Source organism: Cotesia typhae, unplaced genomic scaffold, assembly GCF_013202065.1.
Source record: "Cotesia typhae breed Kobodo isofemale line unplaced genomic scaffold, CoteBio_Ctyphae contig_43, whole genome shotgun sequence".
Classification (NCBI taxonomy): Eukaryota; Metazoa; Arthropoda; class Insecta; order Hymenoptera; family Braconidae; genus Cotesia; species Cotesia typhae.
Window position 1 is genome coordinate 1,226,150 of NW_027423752.1, and position 22,802 is coordinate 1,248,951.

The following is a 22,802-nucleotide window of genomic DNA, read 5'->3' on the forward strand; positions in this document are numbered from 1 at the left end:
TGCAAACATCACTGTCTACGCTACACGGAGTGTATAATATTTTATTTAACACACACGTGAGACTATTTATCCTCCACGTGTATTATTCCTCGGTGTTTAGGTTCCCAGCGGGATTTTAAATTTATGTTTTCGTATATGTTGCAAAACAACGATAGTTAATGGGATTTTTATATACATATGTGCAGTCACGTCTATTTAATATATTGGAAAAGTCTATTGTAGGCGGAGATTATGTTTGGGGTTTTTGTTGAGAGGTGAGAAAAATATAGATTTCACGGGGCTTAATGAGATGCTTTTGATTTATTTATTTACTTGTTAATTTATATATTTTTTTTTAAATGTGATATATTTTATTTATTTATTTATTTAATTTATATGCATAATTTTTGTGATAAAGTACACACACAAAAAAAACAAATTTCTTGCGCCAAGAAAATTTTAAGGAAAACAAAAATTATTTTGGAGCTAGAAGAAATTTTCTTGGCTCAAGAAATTCATCTTTTTTCAAGAGACTTTGTAAAATCATATATTTGCGTTGTTAAACTGTACTTAATATTTAACGAATTAAGCATTTAAATTTAACTTTTAAAAACCTATTATTTTTATTTCCTCAATTATTAGACATTGTTCTCTTTCTCATAATTAGTATATCACAGAATTTGTATCTATATTATTAAAATCATTGCTAATTATAAAATTTCTTAAACTTGATCCTGTCTGTCTTTTATATGCAATATTGATATACGTGGACTGAAAAAAAAACATTATCGACTGGAGTGTAAATTTTATTGGCTCAAGAAAATATCAAGGAAGTTTGAAAATTTCTTGAATGAAGAAATTATTCTTGATTTAGGTAAATTTTTTTTGTCTTAAGAATTAAGAATTTTTTCTTTTTACTCAAGAAAATCATTTTTTTTTCAAAATGGGATACTTAGTTCAAGATTTTTTTTCTTCAATGAAGTTAATTTTTTTATCAATGTAAATAAAGTAATTTTCGTTTGAATTTTATAAATTTTTTTTTCTTATCTGCAAATGAAGAAATTAGATGCTCGGAAAGACTGGCTTCAAAGTACAACAATGTCTCGTTCAGCTTTCCAAATTTATCAACATCAATACTGATGTACATGAGCACTCTTTCTCAATCTTACCAATACGCCTTTGGCGCGAAATACCACTGGATGTCATAAAATCACTTAGCATTGAAGCATTTAAATCCAGAGCCTGTGAATTCTTGTACAATCTTGTACGGAAAAAAAAAAAAAAAAAATAAAAAAAGTATATTTCTAATGTATTTGATCTCAAACTTGTGATAAATTACAAGAAATCACAACAAGCAAGTAGCAAATCACAACATGCAAGTAACAAATCACAACAAGCAAGTAGGACAATACAACCAGCAAGTAGGAAAACGCAAGGAAGCCTAGGAACCAAAATCTGAAAATATTCTACATAATTTATACACAGTAAAAACTGATACGTTTATATTTTTCTAATTTTCTATTTTTATATTTTACTATTTATGCTATCATTTATAAGTCACAATCCATTTTATTAATATTGACTATGTTTATGGTTTTACATGTACTTTAATCATTTACTTGTATACTTTTGCCATTTAGCTTTTTGCTTTGGCATTTAAATCTGAATAAATAAATAAATAAAATAAAGAAATTTTTGTTCAAATTTTATGATCTTTGTTAAAATCTTCATATCTTAATTTTAAGATCCCCAAATTTTTTATAAATTTTTCGAATCATTTTTTTTTATAGTTTTATTTACATTCTAAAAAATTCCCAATAAATTTGCATACTAAAAAATTCCTAAAAAATTTACGTACAGACTCAAAATTATCTATTTAAATTTTCCAGCCCTTTTCCCTCAAACAACCAACCCAAATCTCGAGCACATAAACCAAAAACTGCGCCCTGAATTAAAAATTTTCCAATAAAGAATTCCCAATGAACATAATGTAAAATTGATGCACTAGACAAGAGTCCGGTTATGATCTTGGGGTTTAAAAATATCCGGTGAGTTATTCTCCGGCACCCCGGATGTACTTATACTCATACTCCATATATTAAAAGTTATTATTGTTATAAATTCAGTCGAGCCCTACTTAAATATTGTATATTATATTTTATATTATATATTATATTATATTATACATCTTCCACATATATATAGGTGGTAGTCGGGTTAGGGCTTACGGTGAATTTAGCCGGGCTTAGGAACAAAACAGGATCCACTGGAACGAAAAGTTGGGCCCGGTCGTTGTCCTATCGAATCCATCCCTCTCATCTCTTTTTGGCATCATCTGAAATCCGTTTTCTAATGTTAATCACTGGGGTGAGATTTTGATTTATACGCGAGCATACCTACCCCGTCTACCTAGATTTTTTGATATTATTATTATTCTTATTTTTATACCGGCGACACAGGCTCTGATCTAATTAAAAAAAGAGGGAACAATAATATAAAAAAAATAAAAAAAGCGGAGATATGATAAAAAGAGGGTAAGAGACCGCATTATCGGGGTGCTAGTGAATAAATTTAAGTTTTAACCAGTCGCCGGTGAATGTGCCTTATATTCCTTTTTGATCATCCAAACTCGTTCATTCTCTTCTTTATAGTTGTTATATAAATTTTTTACGGACATTATTGTTATTATCCTCGAGGTTGTTTGCATCAATTCTTTTTCTTAAATATTCGCTTGAATTATTTTTACTTTTTCCCCTCAAGAGCCCTTTAAGATTAATTTTTTAAGTTTTGCAACGAATCGCTCTTGTCTGGCTATTTTTATTGTCATTTTTATTTTGTTCAATTATTTTTATTTTTTTTTCTTACAACAGACGGTTGCTGAATTTCAACGGGAGCTTTTTTTGAGAAATTTTGTTTGAGGTTTGACGAGAAAAAATCTTACCCTGCTGTAACATCATTTTTCAATTTTTTTCCCGCCCACAGTTTCAACCCAATTTAGAGAGGGAAAAATAAAAATTCTAGTATTAACTATTCATCAAACTGACAGGAAATTTTGGATTTACTTAAATCGGTAAACATTTCAGTGTCAAGGGCACGTACTACCGTAACATCTGTGACTACGACAAAAGCGCTCCCGGGATTTAATTCATGAAATTTTGAAAGCAAAAATGAAGTATGCTCATCTTCGGTCTTTATTTTGTTATATTTTATACGGAAGCGACTCATCGGATGTGATAATATAAATTTGTTTTTTTTTTTTTTTGGCGATGAAACTAACCGAAAAAATATTAAAGCTCAGAAATACACAGAAAAAAAAAATTCTTGACTGGAGAACAAAATTCTTGGCTCAATAAAATTTTCGGGTGCCTGAAGGAAGACCGAAATTGTGTTGGCCGAAGTAAAAATTTTTTTAAAAATTCTATTCTTGGTGAAAGTAATTTTTTCTTAATTAAAATTATCATAAATAGTTGATACAATGGATTTTTATATTGGATCAAGATTTTTAGATACTTTAGAGAAGCAGTGCCACCTACTTCAGCTGAGAAAAAATTTTCTCACCTTGAGAACATTTTTCTCTTGAATATTTGATACCCATTTTATATTATTTTAGCGTGCAATTATACATATTGAATGAAAAAAAAAATGATTCAATATTATTTGATCTTCCCATTTGACATGTTAATCAATTAAAATATTAATGAAAATTTACTTCTATCTTTATATTTAATTTTTTGGAGCAAGAGAGAAATTTTCTCAAGACAAGAAAATTTATTTCTATCAAGAACTAAATTTTTTGGAGTAAGAGGCTGAATTTTCTCAAAGCAAGATTTTCTTAATTAAATAAATTTACTTGGATCAACATACATATTTCTTAAAGCAAGAGAATTAATTTTGTTGGAATAAGTGAAATTTCTTGTAAAAAAAAAACTTTTTTTTTTAGCTCAAGAAAATAATTAGCAAGAAAAATATTTTCCTAAGTGAACCTTTTTTTCTGTATATTTAGAATGTTAAAAATAAAATTTTGGCCAAATGGTAAGAGATTGGGTAAAATTGACAAGGACCTTTTTTATAGAGTAATAAATTTCCTACAATAAAGGTTTTTTTATCATTTTTTCGTATCTTCAATATATTTGCCGAAATTAAAGTTGAAATTTTGAAAACAAGATTTTTTGTCAATTTAATAAATTTTACGACTCTAAATTTAAAATTATGGTTAAATGGTTAAAGATAGAGTAAAATTTGCGAAGACATTTTTTGTAGAGAATCAAATTTCCTTCAATAATTATTCGATGTAATTTTTTCTTATTTTCAATATTTTTCCCAGAAATTCAATTTTCAAGTTATGCAATGTTATTTTTATTGAAATTCTTCATATTTTGTACTTTAGTAAATTTAAAAAAAAAATTTTTTTATATTAAGCAAAAAGACTCAGTTATTGACACTGACCTAGTTATTACTTGCAATTTTATTTTAATTAAAAAAAAACGAATAAACTCTAATAAATTAAAAAATATAATTTTTAGGTTACAAATTTTAGAAAAATTGTTTTTTTAGAATATTTAATTTATTTAATTAGAATAAAATTGCAAGTGTCAATAACTGGGTCTTTTACCTTATAACAAACTTTAATAACTTCAACAAACTTAAATAAAAATTAACTTCAATCATTAAAATCATAATTAAATTCCTTTTCAATAAAAAAATTCTAAATTTCTTAAATTAATTCCAAATAAAAATTTCAAAGCAAAAATTTTTTTTTTTTCAAGATAATATTTTTTTTAAATCCAGAATATTTTTCCAGCAAAAAATAGAACTAATAATTAGCCGATCTTTGTCTAAACTAACAAAACCTTGAAATACTTCCTCAAGTATCATCGACTAAATAAAAAAAAAAAAAATAATCTCCGTGTCAATTTAATTACCTTTCCCAGCAAGTAAAAAAAGAAGAAAATTGTCCCGAAAAAACTGACATTACCCACGAAACTCGAAATAAAACGAACTCACCGACACAACCCTCGGATGTCTTGGTAAAAATACGTTGTGCCATATGGTTTGTGCTCAACAACAATCAACCATCGGACACAAACACACACAACCCCAATACCGGAAAGAACAAGTAAGTATTATATGTTATATCCGACGTGCGACGCACATACACACTTTGGTCCCTTAGAATATAATACATAATATATAATATATATAATATATAAGAATATAGAAGGGCGAATACGCGGCGCGTGCTCCAAATCCCCTCTCCAGTCTCTCTTCCCCTAAGTGCTTCCTCTGTTCATGGATATACTTACACTTATTACACACACACAGACACACATGCTTCTATAAATTCATATATACGATGTACATATAATTCGATGTGCATGGCGAAACCTAAATCATCTCTCTAGAGCTCACTCCGAATGTGGACGGCATGCGGCGCGTAGCACGCGACTATTTTTATATTTTTTATAAAACTTTGTGTTAGTGTTTTTTCATTTTTTTATTTTAAGTGTGAAGTGTTCCGTCATTTTCATTCCATTCAATATTTTTATAGTTTAAAAAATTTATTTATCAACCGATGGATTAATTAAGTTTGTGCTAGATCAAATGGAAATTTTAAAAAGTGCACACCTTTAAATAAAGTTTAAAATCAGTGAAATAATTTTATAAAACATTTTTTTTTTAATTAATTTTTTGAAAGTAAAAAAACTGATGTAAGATAAGATGAAATTTTTATTTTAAAAAATTTTTTAAGAATTTCAAAAAAGCACACCGTAAGAAAAAATTTTTTAAGTTATTCATAAAAAATACGTGACTAGTAAATTCAGAAAAAATTTATAAATTTTTTTGTTAAGCACACCAATAGGAAAAATTGTCAAAAATTAATAACAAGTGTTTCATAATTTTTTTTTTAAGTTAATTAATCATATTAATAAAATCAAATTTCACTATTAAAAAATTTAAAAATGCACACCACAAGAAAAAATTAAAAAGTTGTGCCTAGTAATTAAAAAAAAATATCAAATTAATTTATTATAAAAATAAGAGCAAAAATAATTTTTTTTAGTAAGAAAAAAATTTTTTAAATTGCACACATCAAAATGAAATTGTTTGAATTATTATTAAAATAAATCATATAAATAAAGAAATGATTAATCGAAATTTTGTTTAAAGACAAAAATTAAAAGTGCTTGAAGAAATTATTCATAACAATAAAAATAAAAGCAAAGTGAAAGTTAAAATTTAAATGACAACTGGATAATACAAGTTTAAAATGGAGCAAATTATTCCCTGACACTTCTTGACATTAGTTCGGGACAGTAGCGATTAAAAACAAAGAATTTAAATTGACAATTGAATTTCGTGCTCGAAAGCATTGACTGGTTAATATTTAAATAAATAATAAGCCATGACAACAATGGGCGTGACAGTGTACTGCAACAGAGTGCAGATAAACGGGGACCAGGAGCAGCTGATGCTGCTGAGAACTCTCCAGGATAACGAGAGCAACATCCTGGGAAGTTCGCCGCATCTGATCGTCCAAAAGGGTCTGAATATGAACATGAAGATGGATCATGGAAGCAGCAACAACAATATCGTTCTCCCGTCTTACGACCCGACCAGACTAAAGAAACACGGGAAAAATGGTCAGCCTCCGCCAGTTGCGGTCGCAAAGAGGAATGCCCGCGAGAGAAACAGGGTGAAGCAAGTTAACAACGGGTTCGCGACACTCAGACAACACATTCCTAATTATATTGCCGCGGGGTATGGAGACCGCGGGAAGAAATTGTCGAAGGTTGAAACTCTCCGGATGGCTGTCGAGTATATTCGCGGGCTTCAGAGACTACTTGCGGAGGCCGATGGTGTGGAGTTTGATAGTGGGAATAGTCACAATATTCCATCACCCAGTAGCAGTATTTCTGGGCATAACGGGTCGGGGGAGAGGGTCGTTTTTGAGGATGAGGGAAACAATGATGAGGAGGAACAACACCAGGATGAAGAGGATGAGAGAGTTACTAGGTATTATTTTTTATTTTTTATTTTTATCAAAATTTTAACAAATGTGACCATTTATGGTCATGTGTGATCATATGTGATCAAACGTAATTGACATATATACGAACAATTGACTATATGTGACCACATATGACCATATCTATCCATGTGTGACCCATATTAGTGATCAATAAATTATATATGACCACTAATTACCATATGTGATCATATGTGATCATTCGTGACTTACATAAATACGAAATATTGATCATATGTGACCATATACGAACACATGTATCTATATAATCCATATATGTGATCAATGGATCATATATGCCCACTAATGATCATATATGATCATGTTCGATCATATGTGATCATTCGTGACTTACATAAATACGAACAATTGATTATGCGTGACCACGTATGGTCATATGTATCCATGCGTGACCCTTCTATTTGATCAATGGATCATTTATGACCACTAATGATCATATGTGACCATATATGATCATTTGTGACCATATGTAACCACATGTGATCATGTAAAACCATGTTTGTCAGTATGTGTGTGATGAATTTCTCATATTTACGTACATATGACCATTTTTGAAAACATATGATAGTATGTGACCATCTGTGATTTATTTTTCCAAGCTCACATTTATGGTAAAATAAAATTGTAGTTATAATTAAAATGTATGTACTCAAAAATCATACATAATAATGTTTGTTTACATATGTAATGCATTAATATTATTTACACATCTGTGGATCATGTGTAATTTCAAAAATGTGAACATAAAACTATGGACATAAAAATATAATAATATATGAAGTATAATATGAAAAATAAAAGCAATAAAATGTTGCTCTAAATAATAAGAAACATTTTTGTACAATTATCAATCACACATAAACACACGTGGTTATATATCATTAACTTCAATTACTTTTCAAATCTTATCAAATCTTTGCATCAATTCGAGGCCATAAAATTTGTTATTTTTCGTCTTTGACTCAATACATTTAAAAATTTTTGTGGTCGCTTTATCAATTAATTGTCTTACAGTGATGAAATTAAATTTTTCTGTCATTTATTTTTACAACCAGACAATTTCTATTTTAAGGTCAAAGTATAAACCCCAACACGTAATTTTTTTTTTTTTTTTTTTTTTTTTCAACGGTTGTATATATTTTTATATTGTTACTGAAATTAATTCACCGATTCAAGTCTGTCCGGCTCGGGATTTAACAATGAAAAGAATCCTACCATCCCTTATATTAAGGGAATAACGCGCGAATAATATAAAGAAACTCCCCTATAAAATGATCGTATTTTCTCAGGAATTATTTTTACTTTATTTTTGGCCATAATTTAAATTTAAACTCACAAAAGCCTTGGGAGTTTAAAACTTAAACTTTGGCTAATTATTTTTATAAAATTGCAGACTATCACCGGCAGCCGCGACGTCGCAGAAAAATTTGTACTCCGCGGGGGATGAAGAAAACTTGGAGCCCGCGATACCTGTGCAAAACTTTGCAAGGTTGTCCCCAAGTCTGGCGTCACCCGCGACGGAGTACTATCAAAATGAGGAGAACCTGGAGCCGCAAATCCTCTCCCCTTACAGCGGAGCCGGAGACAGTGAGGAGGGTGGAACTATTTACGCAGCCAGTCCCGAGGGATTTGGAACCATTTACTACAAACAGGAGATCTCCGACACCGGGGAGTTCATGGACGTTGTAAGCTGGTGGGAACACGAACAGGGAAGACTAGTACACACTCAACCCCATACGCAACGGCTCACCCATGTGTAATTTTAATATGTATAAAAACTGCCCGATAAAATAAACCGGTAAGTTCTCTATTTTTTTATTTATTACGCTGGGAGCTTTTTTCGCTAACAAATTAAACAACGCTAAAAAATTTTTTTTTAATTTTGATTTGAACAAAAAAATATTTAAACTTCAAATGAAAATGTTTGTAATGAATGATAAATATTCAAATTTAAATAACGCTCGAATTTGTAAGTAATTTATTATTACACTGCAATAAATCGGAGGTAAATTAAAAATTCAAGTAACTTGTGAAATATAAATAAATAAAATTTTGCTTTATTAAATAATGACTTTTGTTCGATTGTACTGTACTTTCTTAACTATTGACGTTTTTAAAGATATAAACTCATTTCGATGTTACATTCATCAAGAGCTTTCATTTGAGTACCCACATGCATTTTGATATATTTTTCATATATACATATATATAATATCTAAAAAATATGAAAAATTGATGTGGGTACTCAAATGAAAGCTCTTGATGAGTGTAACATCGGGATGAGCTTATATATTTAAAAATGTCAATAGTTCACAAGATGCAAGGTCATTTCTTAATTATGTATCTAGAGATAGATAATTTTTTAATGCAGTTTAAATACTTATCATCATAAATTGACTATCGGTAAGAATGATTCGAAATCTTGAAAAGGTACAAATTCAAGTCAAAACCTTTGCAATGACACTAAATCCCCCCCAAAAAAAAAATGATTTTATCATATGACTATCATGGAGACAAAATTTTTCTTATTCTTTTAACAATGAAGATTAGTCAATTAATTTATTGAAAAAATAAATTAAAATTCTTAATTACTATTCAAATATTCAAACTGGGTTTACATAAATCTATTTTTTTTTTAATTTTATTAGTAATTTAAAAAATTAACAATGGCCTAAGAGGTGAATAAACTTTTGAAAAATTATTTCAATTTTATAATTATTTATTCTAATAATTAATCTCAATAATTTATTGAGTCACCCATTAAAGTCGTTTTCATTCTTATTGCCGGATTAAAAAAATTAGTGATTAAAAATTAAGAGGTTGTAGTTGCACCAATATTCAAAGAAAAGACCGATTTTTAGTCATTAATGAAATATTTTACAAGCAATATAGAAAAAAAAAAATCAAAAACATTCAATTTTTTTCTATTAAAAATTTATTTGACATAAGACTTGATATTAGGTCTAAAATGATCATACATACCCGCATATAATTTAATTATCAAATTTAGTTTCAAAATTTTCCAAGAGGTGGCGCCTGATCGTTTAACCTTCTCGCTTTTAAATAGTTAATTTTTAGGAACTAAATAAAAAATAAAATAATTAATTTTTTAATCGTAGTAAAGAGCTACGACTTTATGGCCTTCAAAAAATAAATAATAATAATAATAATAATAAATTCATTTAAAAAATTTTGTCATACTTTGAATGTTTCCAATCGATTTACTTTCAGTGTCTTTTAAAAAATATTCATTGTATACCTTAATTAACAACCTTCAACGCAGTAAATATATGTACACGTGGCGGATGCGAGGAAGCCCCGCAAGTGGAAACTTGTGTTCTCAAAAAGTACACGTGGTTGAAGTGCCGTACACTTGTATGCATACATGCTAAAATAAACTCGAGATACTAAGACCACTTGCAGCTAGACACTGTAATGTTAAAAGCTAAATAAAGGGGTGCAACACCCTTCACTATTACTCACTATTACTCACTAAATAAAGTTCCGTTTACACTTTCCGGGTCCAAATGAACCCAACCCTGTACTTTGTGATCATCATACTGAATATTAAATACAATACAAATCCTCTACGACGTGCCAAAAGCTTCATCATTCAATCTGAGATAGATCCTACACCCTTGTGATCACCCTCATCCGGATCCGGATCCCGATTTTGAATTTGAATTTGAATTAAGCCAGAGGCAATTGTTTAAAGAACAACTGATTCGCGAATTGTAGGAGCACGTCGCTCAAAGGTAACCTTGAAGTCCTTTTCCTTTCCTTTAGTCCTAGCGAATAATATAAATAGCGACCGCGAACGGAAGAGGACTCCTACCGCCATGTGTCCGGAAACAAACGTCGAGATGTCTCTTGGTCTCTCGGTCGCCAGTATATTCACTTAATATTTTTTTTTATTTTATATTTCATATTATGTGCATTCGTATATCGGTGGTATTTGTAGTAGGCATTTGTTTGACCCTAAAAAATCATGCGGTTTTACTTCTTCCTTCTTTAGTTTCTATTATTCTTCTTCCGTTCGTATTCTAGCGAACAACTGCTCGTGAGACTGTGTAATGCTTCATTTTTTCTATCCATCAGAAAATTAATTCGGAATTTTTGCGAGAATTGGGAGGTGGAATGTCTTAAGTCGTAGGTTCAAGTTAAACTTAAAATATTAAGTGAGGGATGTTTGGAATAAAATGAAAAATATTTTATTCAATTAACAAGTTTTTATGTTAATAATTATTGAAGTAATTTTTTTGTAAAATATCAACAAAAAAAATAAATTTTAATATAAACAAAAATTAAATTAAACATTTTTTAAAATTGTAACTATTTTAGCATAGTTTGATAATAAAAGGCCTACTTTAACATAATCAAATTGTTTGCATTGCAGTTTAAACTTTTTTAGTATTTAAGGTAGTTGTCATGGTACAATATTGTCAAAAAATTAGAGATTATAGGTGCTGCGAGAGTATGTAAGCTTCTAGCTAAGTAATCCATTATTTTTACGCAAGACTGTACCCGTGGAGACGCAACCCATACAATTGTTTCGAATATAATGAGAATTCATCTCGGGTTATAGGTCGTCAATCGACTTCAAATTTTAAGGATAATTGTATCATCATCTCCTTAATAATTATATAAAAATTTAGAAATTTCTGACGGTACATAGTAAAAAATTTTGCGTCAATGCGTCAAAAAATTTTTTGTTAAAATTTTTATGTTAAATATTTAACACTTTCTTGTGTGAATTTAACACTTTTTTGTTAATTAAAAATTTTAACTAAAATTACATCAGTTTTTCTTAATTATTATTTTTCATAAATATATTTAGTGACAACTTTCATTAACGATTTATGTTACTGTAAAAAATAATAAAAATGATTGGTGCTTCAAAATATTTGAATATTAATAAGTAAACAGCAGTTTATTCTTAAAATTACTAATTCAATCTGTATTTTCATCTAATTCAATTCATCTTTTCTTAAATAGTGTAATATCCACTAATGTAATAAAAATAATTTTCATAAATTTTTTTAAACAAACTCACAATAAAAAAAAATATTTTTATTGGCTTTGAGTTTTAAAGATATTAAAAAAAATTTTTCAATCAATAAGTATCTCTTAATTAGGCTTTAATACCAAGTAAATATTTTTCAATTAAAATTTTAATAATTAAAAATCACTTCAATGATTTAAAAAAATTTTCAAGTTTTGAATTTTTAAAAAACAATAAAATCCCCAATTATTTTTCTATTTTAAAAACAAATCCCAAAAGTAAAAGTACTTTTACTTTCTAAAAAATTTTTACCACATGCTTCGCAAACAATCAGTGGTTTTTTTTTATTTCTGAATTCCCATGTGAATATATAATACTCCGATATATTTATTATATTTATAAAATATATATAATACATACGCAATCAATACAACAACAGCAAAATAAAAGTTTGGATGAGTCGACTCTTGCTCTGGTCTTTAGTTTTGTCTGGTTGAATATAACATATACATATGTATATGTAGTTTAACTTGAACTTAACTCGAGAACCACATAACAGAATAACAGAGACGTGCCATATGGGCAGCAATGTGATCGAGCAAGTCCAAGTTGGTGCTTACCATATGCTCGCCCGCTCAGCAGACGGACCGATTTTCGTCTTTATTCTCTTCTACTCAATATCTATCTGTGAGAAACTTGCATCTTCTCTGCTGAGTACCGATTCTTCTTCTAAAAAAAAAAAGGGAGAAAAAAATTAATTATAATTATAGGACGGTGTAATCTAATAATAACAATAACCGATAGAATACGTGCTATATCAAGCGAAAAACAGAATCTTAACGAACTAAAATGTCAGTTAGTTACTTACAGTTGTCTATTTTTATTTTTTATTTTTTTTGTTTTGCATTTCAAGTAATAAGGATAAATTTTAAGTACTTAGGCTTATGCTGGTAATGTTTATTGATAAGATACGCGTGGATCGTGTGCTAACGCCTTATGCGGGCGCGCCACCGTCATCATTAATATCTTTGTTTCCTTTCTATGGTTAATAATTGTCTTTGCTGTTATTATTATTATTATTATTATTATTATTATTATTATTATTATTTTGTTATTATTAAATGAAATTTCAATGTCACTTTTACAAGTCGTATATTTTATTTTTAAAATAAAAATTTATCTTTTTTTTAAATTAGTTCATTTTTTTTTATAAAATTTTTAATTTTTTTGAAACATTCTATTAGTTTATTATTTAATTTATTATTAATGCCAAGGCACAAGCCAAATGGCAAATTTCACTAATATAATAACAAAGAAGTATAATTTTTTAAAAAGTTAATGAAAAATGTAAATACATTGCACAGTAATTCAATTTTATCGATTCAACAATATACTTAAACCTGTCAAAAATAAAAATTTTTCTAATCAGGAATCTAAATTCAATAAATAATCGAAAATTTGATTTTTAAAAACTTCCACTCGAACGTGGTGGTTATATGTCAAAAATTAATTTATATCATCAAGAGAAACTAAGAAAATCTTAGTAACGACCATATCTTTATCGTAAATTTAGTTCGATATTTTTATGATTCGAATAATTGAGCGAGGAAAAAAAATTTTGTGACGAGCATATTATTATTTTAAAAAAAATTTTTGTAGTTTAATTTGATATCATAATAAAGGTTTTTCATAAAAATTAGTGCTTTTTATTTTTATATTTTTTTTTAGTAGTTAATTTTTTATGTCAAGTTTTTGGAAGAGTTTTTAATAGTTTTTTGGTTCTACAAATTTGTTCGGTTACGTTTGTCCATTAAATTATTTGTCATTGACCCCTTGACAGCACTATTATTTTTAAAATGTATTTTAAAAGTACCCAAACTATGTAAAGTGTGATTATAAATATAAAAAATCATTGAGCCAAAGTTTTCGTTAGGGCACTGGAAAAGAATTATTTTAAAAATTTTGTATCTACGAATTTATCGGTCGGAAGTTGATATATATGCAATAAAATTTTTAAATAAAAAGATAAGCTTTCGAAAAAAATTAGATTGAAGTCTCTGCTTTAATTATTCTAAAAGTTATGACCTTTTAAAATAAAAAACTCAAATTTTTCTCATCTGTGGAAAAAGAACAAAATTTTATCAATTAGTACTCGGCTTTAAAAATTTATTTTCGGAGATTCGTAAAAGAAAAATCAATAATTGTACAGTGGGAATTAAAGTTTGAAAAAGAACTACTCGGATAAATTTTAGAATTTTTATCTAGTGTAATTATTTTTCAATCTACAGCTTTTTTAAAATAACACCGAAATCTAGTAACTTTAAGGTGCTATAAAAGGATTATTTTGAAAATTTTATATCGAAGAACCTAATGTTCAAAAGTTGACATATATGCAATGAAATTTTTAGCTGAAGTTATAAGCTTTCGAATAAAATTAGATTAAAGTCTCTAACTTAATTATTTTTAAAGTTATAACCTTTTAAAAAAAAAAAAAACTCGAATTTTTTTTTCTGTGGGAAAAAAACCAATTTGTAAAAATAATTTTTTTTTTAAAGAAAAAATGAAAATTTCTCAAAAAAAACTATGAAAATCATTAAAATGGACTATTGGGGTCACAAAAACTCGGTCAGTAAGAAAACAAGCGGACAAAATAATTTAAAAAATCCAAATTTGAAACATTCCCACGATTCTTTCCCTGCGAAAAATTTGTAGATTTAATTTTTTCTAGTTCAGGTAAAAAAAAAAAAAAAAAAAAAAAACTTATAGTGACATGAATCATCGCTTTTAAACTGAGCTACTGTTCTTGATGGTACCTTGCTACCGGGTACTGTTATGTGTACACAGTGTAAATATATATCAAGCATTGTGGGACTTATATAACCGTGCTCGGGACAAAGGGCCTTGGACAATGAAAAAAGTATAAAAAGAGGATACAAAAGTATCTTTACCCTCCTATGGATATATCCGCACAGTATCTACTCAGAAAGACACGCTCCACGTGCATCCCGATCAGATCCCCAGGGTCAGGGATATCGATCAGATCCTACCAAATAATTCGGAAGTACTTTTTTCGTACACATAAATCTGTCTTAAGCCTCTAACGGTTTTAATCGATTCGCGCTTAGAAATTTTTTTATAAGAAATTTTAAAATAATAAATAATAGGTTAAAAAACTAAAAAACACGCTTTTTATAGAAAACCAAACTAAAAAAATTGAAAATAAGTTTTAATAAATTTAAATTAAGAATAGTGTTAAAAATTTCAATAAATGTAATTAATAATAGTGTAAATAAAAAAAAATGTATTTTATTTTAAAAAAAGCGTGGGGTGCATGGGTCAATAGATATATATATTCTATCGACAGATATGAGTAGAGTGATTATCATTTTTAGAATATCTTAAAAAGCACCCCACGCTTTTTTTAAAATAAAATACATTTTTTTTTATTTACACTATTATTAATTACATTTATTGAAATTTTTAACACTATTCTTAATTTTAATTTATTAAAACTTATTTTCTATTTTTTTAGTTCGGTTTTCTATAAAAAGCGTGTTTTTTAGTTTTTTTAAACTATTATTTATTTTCTACTTTTTAGTTTGGTTTATTTATAATAGCTTGTTTTTTTAATTTTAAACTATGATTTGGCAACTAACTTACCAGCATGCACTTTATTAATATTAGATAAATCGTCTAAAGATAATGATTGGAAAATTAAAATTTCTGCCTTATCGACTATAGATAAAAATTATATAAATTAATAAAAATCTTATTTTGCAAATTAAAAAATGGAATAATTTTATCAAATTAGTGTATTGTCATCGGTTCTCGATAAATCTACAAAGTTCGAACGAAATCTGGCCGTTTAAAGTGCGTCAAAATCGTGCCCAAAGAAGTCGGTTACAAACATACAAACATACAAGTGAAGCTAATAAAAAGCGTCTAAAAAAAAGCGTCGTTCGGCCACGCCCGTCACGGATAGGTAGATTACTTGTTTGAATATTGAAAAAAAAAAACACCTCATTAAAAAGCAATAATGTCCTAAAATTTATTTTTTTTTAAACTATATTTTTGCAATTGAACAAATTCAAAAAAATTAAAAATCTAAATTTTCGTTAAAATATCAAAAATTCGACAAAATTACAGGACACCTTTTTTGTAGGAAATTTAATTTTCTACAAAAAAGGTTTCTATTACTTTCGCCGTATCTCACACTCTTCAGCCATAACTAGCATTCAAAGTCATACAATAATTTTTTCATGAAATTCTAGTTATATCTTAAATAAAATTAAAAATTAAACGATAAAAAAAATATCTTGACAAAACTAAGCGACACGTGAATGCCGTAAAGTCGGAATAAGATTTAATCGTTAGATAAAACTCAAGTGCCCCAGCAGAATCGAGTGATAATATTAAATGAAGATTATATCGGAGAACAGACACCAAGATTAATATTTTTCAGCTCTCATTTTAGCATCTTACATCTGGAGATACATTTGGAAATGATTTCCTTAATGAAAATGATAAAAAAAAGAGTACAAAAGTCTATAAAAGTAAAACTAAATAATATATAATTTATAACACATAAGTAGACTTATAGACTGGTTGTTTGTGTAAGTATACCCAGCAATTCACGACAATTATAAAGTGAGGTCATCCACAAACTTTACGATGAGATGCGTCGTCGCGGCAAGTTAATTTAATAAATTCCTTTCTTGACTTTCTGTCAGTTACTCCATACACCAGCCAACTACTTAAGCCTCAAATTAAACTAAGCCCTAATAAATTAATTTATTAAAATAAAATAAAAATTATTTTTTTCTCATACTCATCTTTACTATTTTTTAGGTAGATTTTTTTAAATATCTATCTGTTGTAGCCGATCTTATATCGTAATTTTAAGAAAATTTTGTCGTAATATGTTTCATTTTATCGAGTAATGTCCAAAAATGGCACTGGCTCAAAAGTTTATATAAAAAACTTTGAATTTTGTATATTTTATGGAAATCATTGTCCAGATATAAACGATAGATGAAATCTATTTAATTTATTTCAAACTTCATTAAATTATCTTCAATTTAAACTACACAGAAAGAAAAATTTCTTGACTGGAGAATAAAATTCTTGGCTCAAGAAAATTTTCGGGTGCCTGAAGGAAGACCGAAGTTGTGTTGGTCGAAGTAAAAATTTTTTTTGAAATTCTATTCTTGGTGGAAGTAATTTTTTCTTTATTTAAATTATCATAAATACTTGATACAATAAATTTTTATATTTGATCAAGATTTTTAGATACTTTAGGGAAGCAGCGCCACCTACTGCAGCTGAGAAAAAAATTTTCTCTCTTTGAGAAAATTTTTCTCTTGAATATTTGATACCCATTTTATATTATTTTAGCGTGCAATTATACATATTGAATAAAAAAAATGGTTCAATATTATTTGATCTTCCCATTTGACATGTTAATCAATTAAAATATTAATGAAAATTTACTTCTATCTTTATATTTAATTTTTTGGAGCAAGAGAGAAATTTTCTCAAGATAAGAAGATTTACTTCTATCAATAACTAAATTTTTTGGAGTAAGAGGCTGAATTTTCTCAAAACAACAAGATTTTCTTGATTTAAATAAATTTACTTGGATCAAGATACATATTTCTTAAAGCAAGAGAATTAATTTTGTTAAAATAAGTGAAATTTCTTGTCAAAAAAAAATTTTTTTTTTCGCTCAAGAAAATATATAGGAAGAAAATAATTTTCTTGGCTTAAGTGAACCTTTTTTTCTGTGCGTATAGCTAAGGGTTAATAGAGATTCGTGCTGAAAAGGCGTATAAAAAATTTTTTTTTTGCAATTCGGTTTAAAATTGTCTGAAACGTAAAAATCTGTGAAAAAAAAGTTCGTATCCTAAAGCTGAAAGGGCGTATCTCAAGCCATACGCTCTTTTAGCTTTAAGCAAAGTACTACTTAAAAGTAAAAGGGCGCATAAAAAAAAATAAAATTTTCAATAAAGGAAATCTTTGTGTCCTTTGTTCTTTCCATTTTATATTAAAGAAACAAACAGCGCCACTTTGTCGGAACTACGTAGTGAAAGCATCAGTAGCAACTAAAAAAAAAACTAAACTCACAGTCGATAGCATAGAAAATTTTTCTACAAAAAAAAATTATTTAAAATTTTTTAATTTACAATTTTTCGTTATTTGTTTCTAATAATTATTTTTTTTTTCTGTTACAGACTTAGATATATGTATACGAAGTTTAAACAGACCAAGGGGACCAAAATGAATACTTAAAAGTCAATGACTTACTGAACAAAGGATTTCAAAGGAAAAATAAGAAGAAAAAGGCCGTTAGTGTCTTTAAAGCGAAGATATAATTTAATAATCATGTGTCATATTCATAAGGTGCCTCGGAATAAATTTTCGCCAACATAAATTATTTATATATTTTATTATGAATTAAAAAATTGATAATAATTAAATATTAATAATAATTGATAAGTAAAAGCCAAATGATATTAAATTTAAAAGCGTCTTTGTTGTCGCGTGATCTAATCAGGTAATTTAGTGCCTTTGATTAATGAAAAATTATATTTTATTATTAAAATTTTTAATTAATAATATTAATAGAAATTAATTAAATATGTTTATATGAAGACAGTTTTTTATTAAATTTTTATCAAAAATAAGGCTTGAAAATTTTTTTTGGAAAAATATTTCACGATTTTTTAATAAACTACTTAAACTAAAATTCAGTAAAAAACCTTTTTTATAATTAGTACCATGTATACTTAATATTACTATTTTTTTTTATTATTAATCTTATTACTATTATATCGCGTTACTAATGCCAAAAGGGCGCATCTAAACATCTGCAGAGCCAAAGCGGCGTATAAAAAAAAAATTTTTTTTCTCCAAACAACCTAAAAAAGTTTGTTTTATTTATTTTATTAATACTTTAAAATTTGTTGTACTTATTTGAACACTACTTATGTATATAAAATTTGCCATTCGGCTCAAGACCTTGGCATTAGAACTAAATAAATAAATAAAAATGTTTATAACATTGAGATCTGTAATTAAAATGAATAAAAAAATTTTTTTGTATATTTAAAAAGAAAAAAAAACAAAGTTATATTACCGGTAACAATAATGACTTTTCAACTCATTTTGTTTAAAAAGAATACGGATTTAAATAAAAAAAAAAAAAAAAAAAAAAAACAATATAACAGTAATATTCTATTTGAAAAAAAATGTGTTTGACTCAATTATAAAATTTTCATTTCTATTAAGTCAATAATCTTGTCTCCACTGATAAAGTGTAATCAATTATGTTTAATTGTACAAATTACAAAATCATATCAGATTAAAATATTTTTTCAAAGTTTAGATTTACAAGCAATATATATTCATTATTTTTAACGTTCAGAAGCAAAAGATAATGATAATAGAGGCGGCATCGGAGTAATGCCTAACTAGTGATATTTTAGTTTTTTCATCACGGAAAAAAGAAACCTTGAAAAATTACATTATAAATAGTAATAAATGTCTTAATAAGAGCTTTCAATGTAAATATTACATTCTAAAATTTAATTCTCATAAAATCTGTAATACTTACAATCTGAAACTGTTATTTTTCCAGTTTCTATCACAAAGCGCCACGTTAGATTATAACTGTAATTTTATATACTGTAATTTTTCTATTTTTCATTTTTTCCGTGTTTAATCAAATACATTTTCTCTTCAAATAAAATGAGTAGAAGAGTCATTATTTTTACCAGTGTTACAACTTTATTTAATTACAATTAAAAAAAAAAATAATCCGCCCTTTTGGCTTAAGAATTTTTTTGTCTTAGAGCCCAAAAGGGCGTATACAAAAAAAATTTTCTTATTCACTTTTCTTACAGATCTAAATGTTATAAACATTTTCAAATTAGTTGGAGTGAAAAAAAATTTTTTTATACCCTCTTTTGGCATTAGTAACGTAATATTATATTTATATACTATACAAAATATACTTACAGTAAATTAGAGTACTTAAACTTGCTCAAGTTTTATTGTAATTCCATTTGTATTATACTTTTATAATTATTTTTTATCTAACGTTAATAAAAAAAGTATTTTATTAATTAATAAAATTATTCCATGTATATTATTATTATTATTATTATTATTATTTTTTTATTAATAATTGTAAGGTATAAAAAAGTGGAAAATTTACTAATATAAATAATTCACTGAAAAAAAAAAAATCAAAATTGTACATAAAACAGTGCCTTAAATAATATTCTAATAATATATTATAAATTTATTTATAATAAAAAAAAAGTAAAACCATGATAATTAATTATTAAGTGTATAGTAGTTAAAATAATCTAATTATTTTTGTAAGTACTGCGATACTATTTTTTGTACTTGTAATTTTTATTAGTATATTAAATATATTTGATATTTATGCTTAAATATTTTTTCTTCTTCGTTACATTTATTATAATTAATATTTAATATTATTGTGTAATTATTGATGAAAAATGATAATTATAAATGTTAACAATATCTACTAGCTCATATTTCATAGTTAAAAATAGCTGTTTGCATCAACGCAAACATAATTCACTGCACAAAAAAAATAAACGCATGTGTAATCATACACTCTTCACTATTTAATCGTACAATGCAGAATATATAAAATTGCCGCGGGAAATTAAAGAAAGTGCGAATGAAAACAAAGACCGATGAGGGTCGAAGTTTGGCGGTAATCATCGAAGTCGATCGTCTTTGTTCAATTCTAAGTTGTATGACTTCACTAAAATTGTTATTGAATCATTTAAAATTATCATGACAATTATTTTTTATTGTTGTTATGATTCATAATTAATCTGTAAGAAAGAAATCTAAGAATTGTAAACATTAAAATTATTGAGAGAAATTTTTATTTATTTTTAATTTTAAATTGAATCGTTTATTTTAAAAATCCCGTAGTTCAAAAATACTAAATTTTTTTTGGAAAAGCGAAAAACATTTTTCTAGGTCAAGTTTGCATTAACATCATTAACCAAAGATGAATGATAATAATGTTAGCATTTCTAATAAAGATTTAGCGTGAAAAAATTTAATTGTTAATCACTACAATTAGTAATAATGATTTAAGGGAGAACACCACTGTGACGATTGAAAAAAAAAAGAGGTGATTTTCGGGAATTTTTTTTACAGGGAAAATAAAGGAGTTTTGGGATCGGATTTTTTTTATTTTATTAAGGATACATTAAAGATTATCACCCTAAATTTTTATGAATAAATATTTAATTATTACAATTTTTTAAAACCTTTTTAAGACTATTTTAAGATTTTTTTAAAACTAATTTAAGATTTCTTTAAGACGAATTTTAGATTATTTTAAGACTCTATAGTAATTTTCCGGAGCTGTCGCTGTGATATCGTCTTCTTTTCATAACAAATTCGAGAACAAAATTTTAAAAATCTGCTCTCGGAATTTTTTTTTGGCGTCTTAAAAAAGTCTTGGTTAGTTTCACGTTTAAGATCTTAAACAAATAACAATTTTAAGACGATTTTTTTTTACACGGGAGTAAAGTTAATTTCTAATTATCTGATAATCAATTATTCTAAAATCCAAGTCAGTCAAATCACATTAAACAATAAAACAATAATTTAATTGCATTTATCAAACTAATACTACAAAAATTATTAAAATTTAAGTATTTTGCATTGAACTGAATTTTTTCTAGTCAGAAGTTTTTTTTGGAAAAAAACAAAAAGATACTTATTTTTGGACCTTTCAACCCTGGTGCGAATTTTCCGGATTTTTCTCTGAAAAACTCTGAAAAAGTCTTTAGAACTCAAGACAAGTATTTTTTAGAGTTTTTCAGAGAAAAGTCCGAAAAATTTTAACCAGGGAAATCGAATGTTTATTCGGAAAACTCCATGAGTCACTGACTTATGGGGTTTCCCAATTAATCGAGATTTGTATCAACCGATTGGTTAGACCTCGAACACGGTTTGAACATTTTTTAAATTAATTAAAAAAAATAGTATTGCAAATTAAAATTTTTATTTTTTAAATTTGCTCCGATAATTCCGAAGTAGATAATTTTTAATGGAGTGAAAAAAAATTTTATAATAATTATTCAATTAAATAAAAATCCACAAATTTGATCGATTAATTAAAAATTTTAAATTCTAAGTTTTTTTATAACACTCTAAATAAATTTAAAATTAAAATAAAAAGTTGTAGAGTAAAAATTATTAATTAAAAAAAAAATAATAAAAAATTAGTTTAATTTCTATTGTCTGATGTATGACAATAAACTGCTGAATAATTGGAATTTCCTCGAGCCTTCTTTTACTAAAATTTTTTGACTAAAAAAAAAAAATAACAATAATAATAATAAGACTAATAAAATAATAAGAGTGTTACAAAATAAAAAAATTCCATAACATCTCGACCCGATGAGCTTTATAATAATAATACCGGACGTTAATGTGTAAATATGTTTAAAATGAATTATTTATAATTAGTCGTAACATAACACACAACTACTGACCTCATTATTGTTACGTGGTCACTCGTTTTTCCATTTATTCAAAATTTGTCCTTTTTAGACGAAGCTAATCACTACCCTAACATTTTTAGTGTTGACCTTGAACTTGATCCGCAAATCGCCTTAGGTGGGCGGGCGTTTGAATTTCTACCCGATGATTTCTTCAGCAATGAGCAAGTGAGCCAATTGATGGCATTTTTAAACCAAAATTGAAGTAAAA

General features: G+C 26.9%; 1 protein-coding gene and 1 long non-coding RNA gene across 3 annotated transcripts; one reads left to right on the forward strand and one right to left on the reverse strand.

Annotated features, from left to right (window-relative positions):
• Nucleotides 1-1,488: 1,488 nt before the first annotated feature.
• LOC141528209 (uncharacterized) lies at nucleotides 1,489-20,901 on the reverse strand. Of its 2 annotated transcripts, none has more exons than XR_012479338.1 (3): nucleotides 20,046-20,901; nucleotides 12,650-12,758; nucleotides 1,489-2,314 (listed from the first exon to the last, which is right to left on the reverse strand). It is a non-coding gene; the product is annotated as an uncharacterized LOC141528209 (long non-coding RNA). The 2 variants fall into 2 exon arrangements; XR_012479339.1 differs by having other exon boundaries at nucleotides 12,450-12,758.
• LOC141528207 (uncharacterized) lies at nucleotides 6,127-19,179 on the forward strand. The gene is made up of 3 exons (XM_074244139.1): nucleotides 6,127-6,993; nucleotides 8,421-8,825; nucleotides 18,260-19,179. Exons 1-2 carry the CDS (start codon nucleotides 6,383-6,385, stop codon nucleotides 8,785-8,787), a joined length of 978 nt encoding a protein of 325 aa, XP_074100240.1. The 5' UTR covers nucleotides 6,127-6,382; the 3' UTR covers nucleotides 8,788-8,825; nucleotides 18,260-19,179.
• Nucleotides 20,902-22,802: the final 1,901 nt, after the last annotated feature.

What these genes read in the sequence shown, in the direction of transcription:
- LOC141528207 (XM_074244139.1), top strand. Translation starts at nt 6,383, where the DNA reads ATGACAACAATGGGCGTGACAGTGTACTGCAACAGAGTGCAGATAAAC. An exon ending in GAGGATGAGAGAGTTACTAG is followed by an intron (nt 6,994 to 8,420) that starts GTATTATTTTTT and finishes ATAAAATTGCAG; the next exon opens with ACTATCACCGGCAGCCGCGA.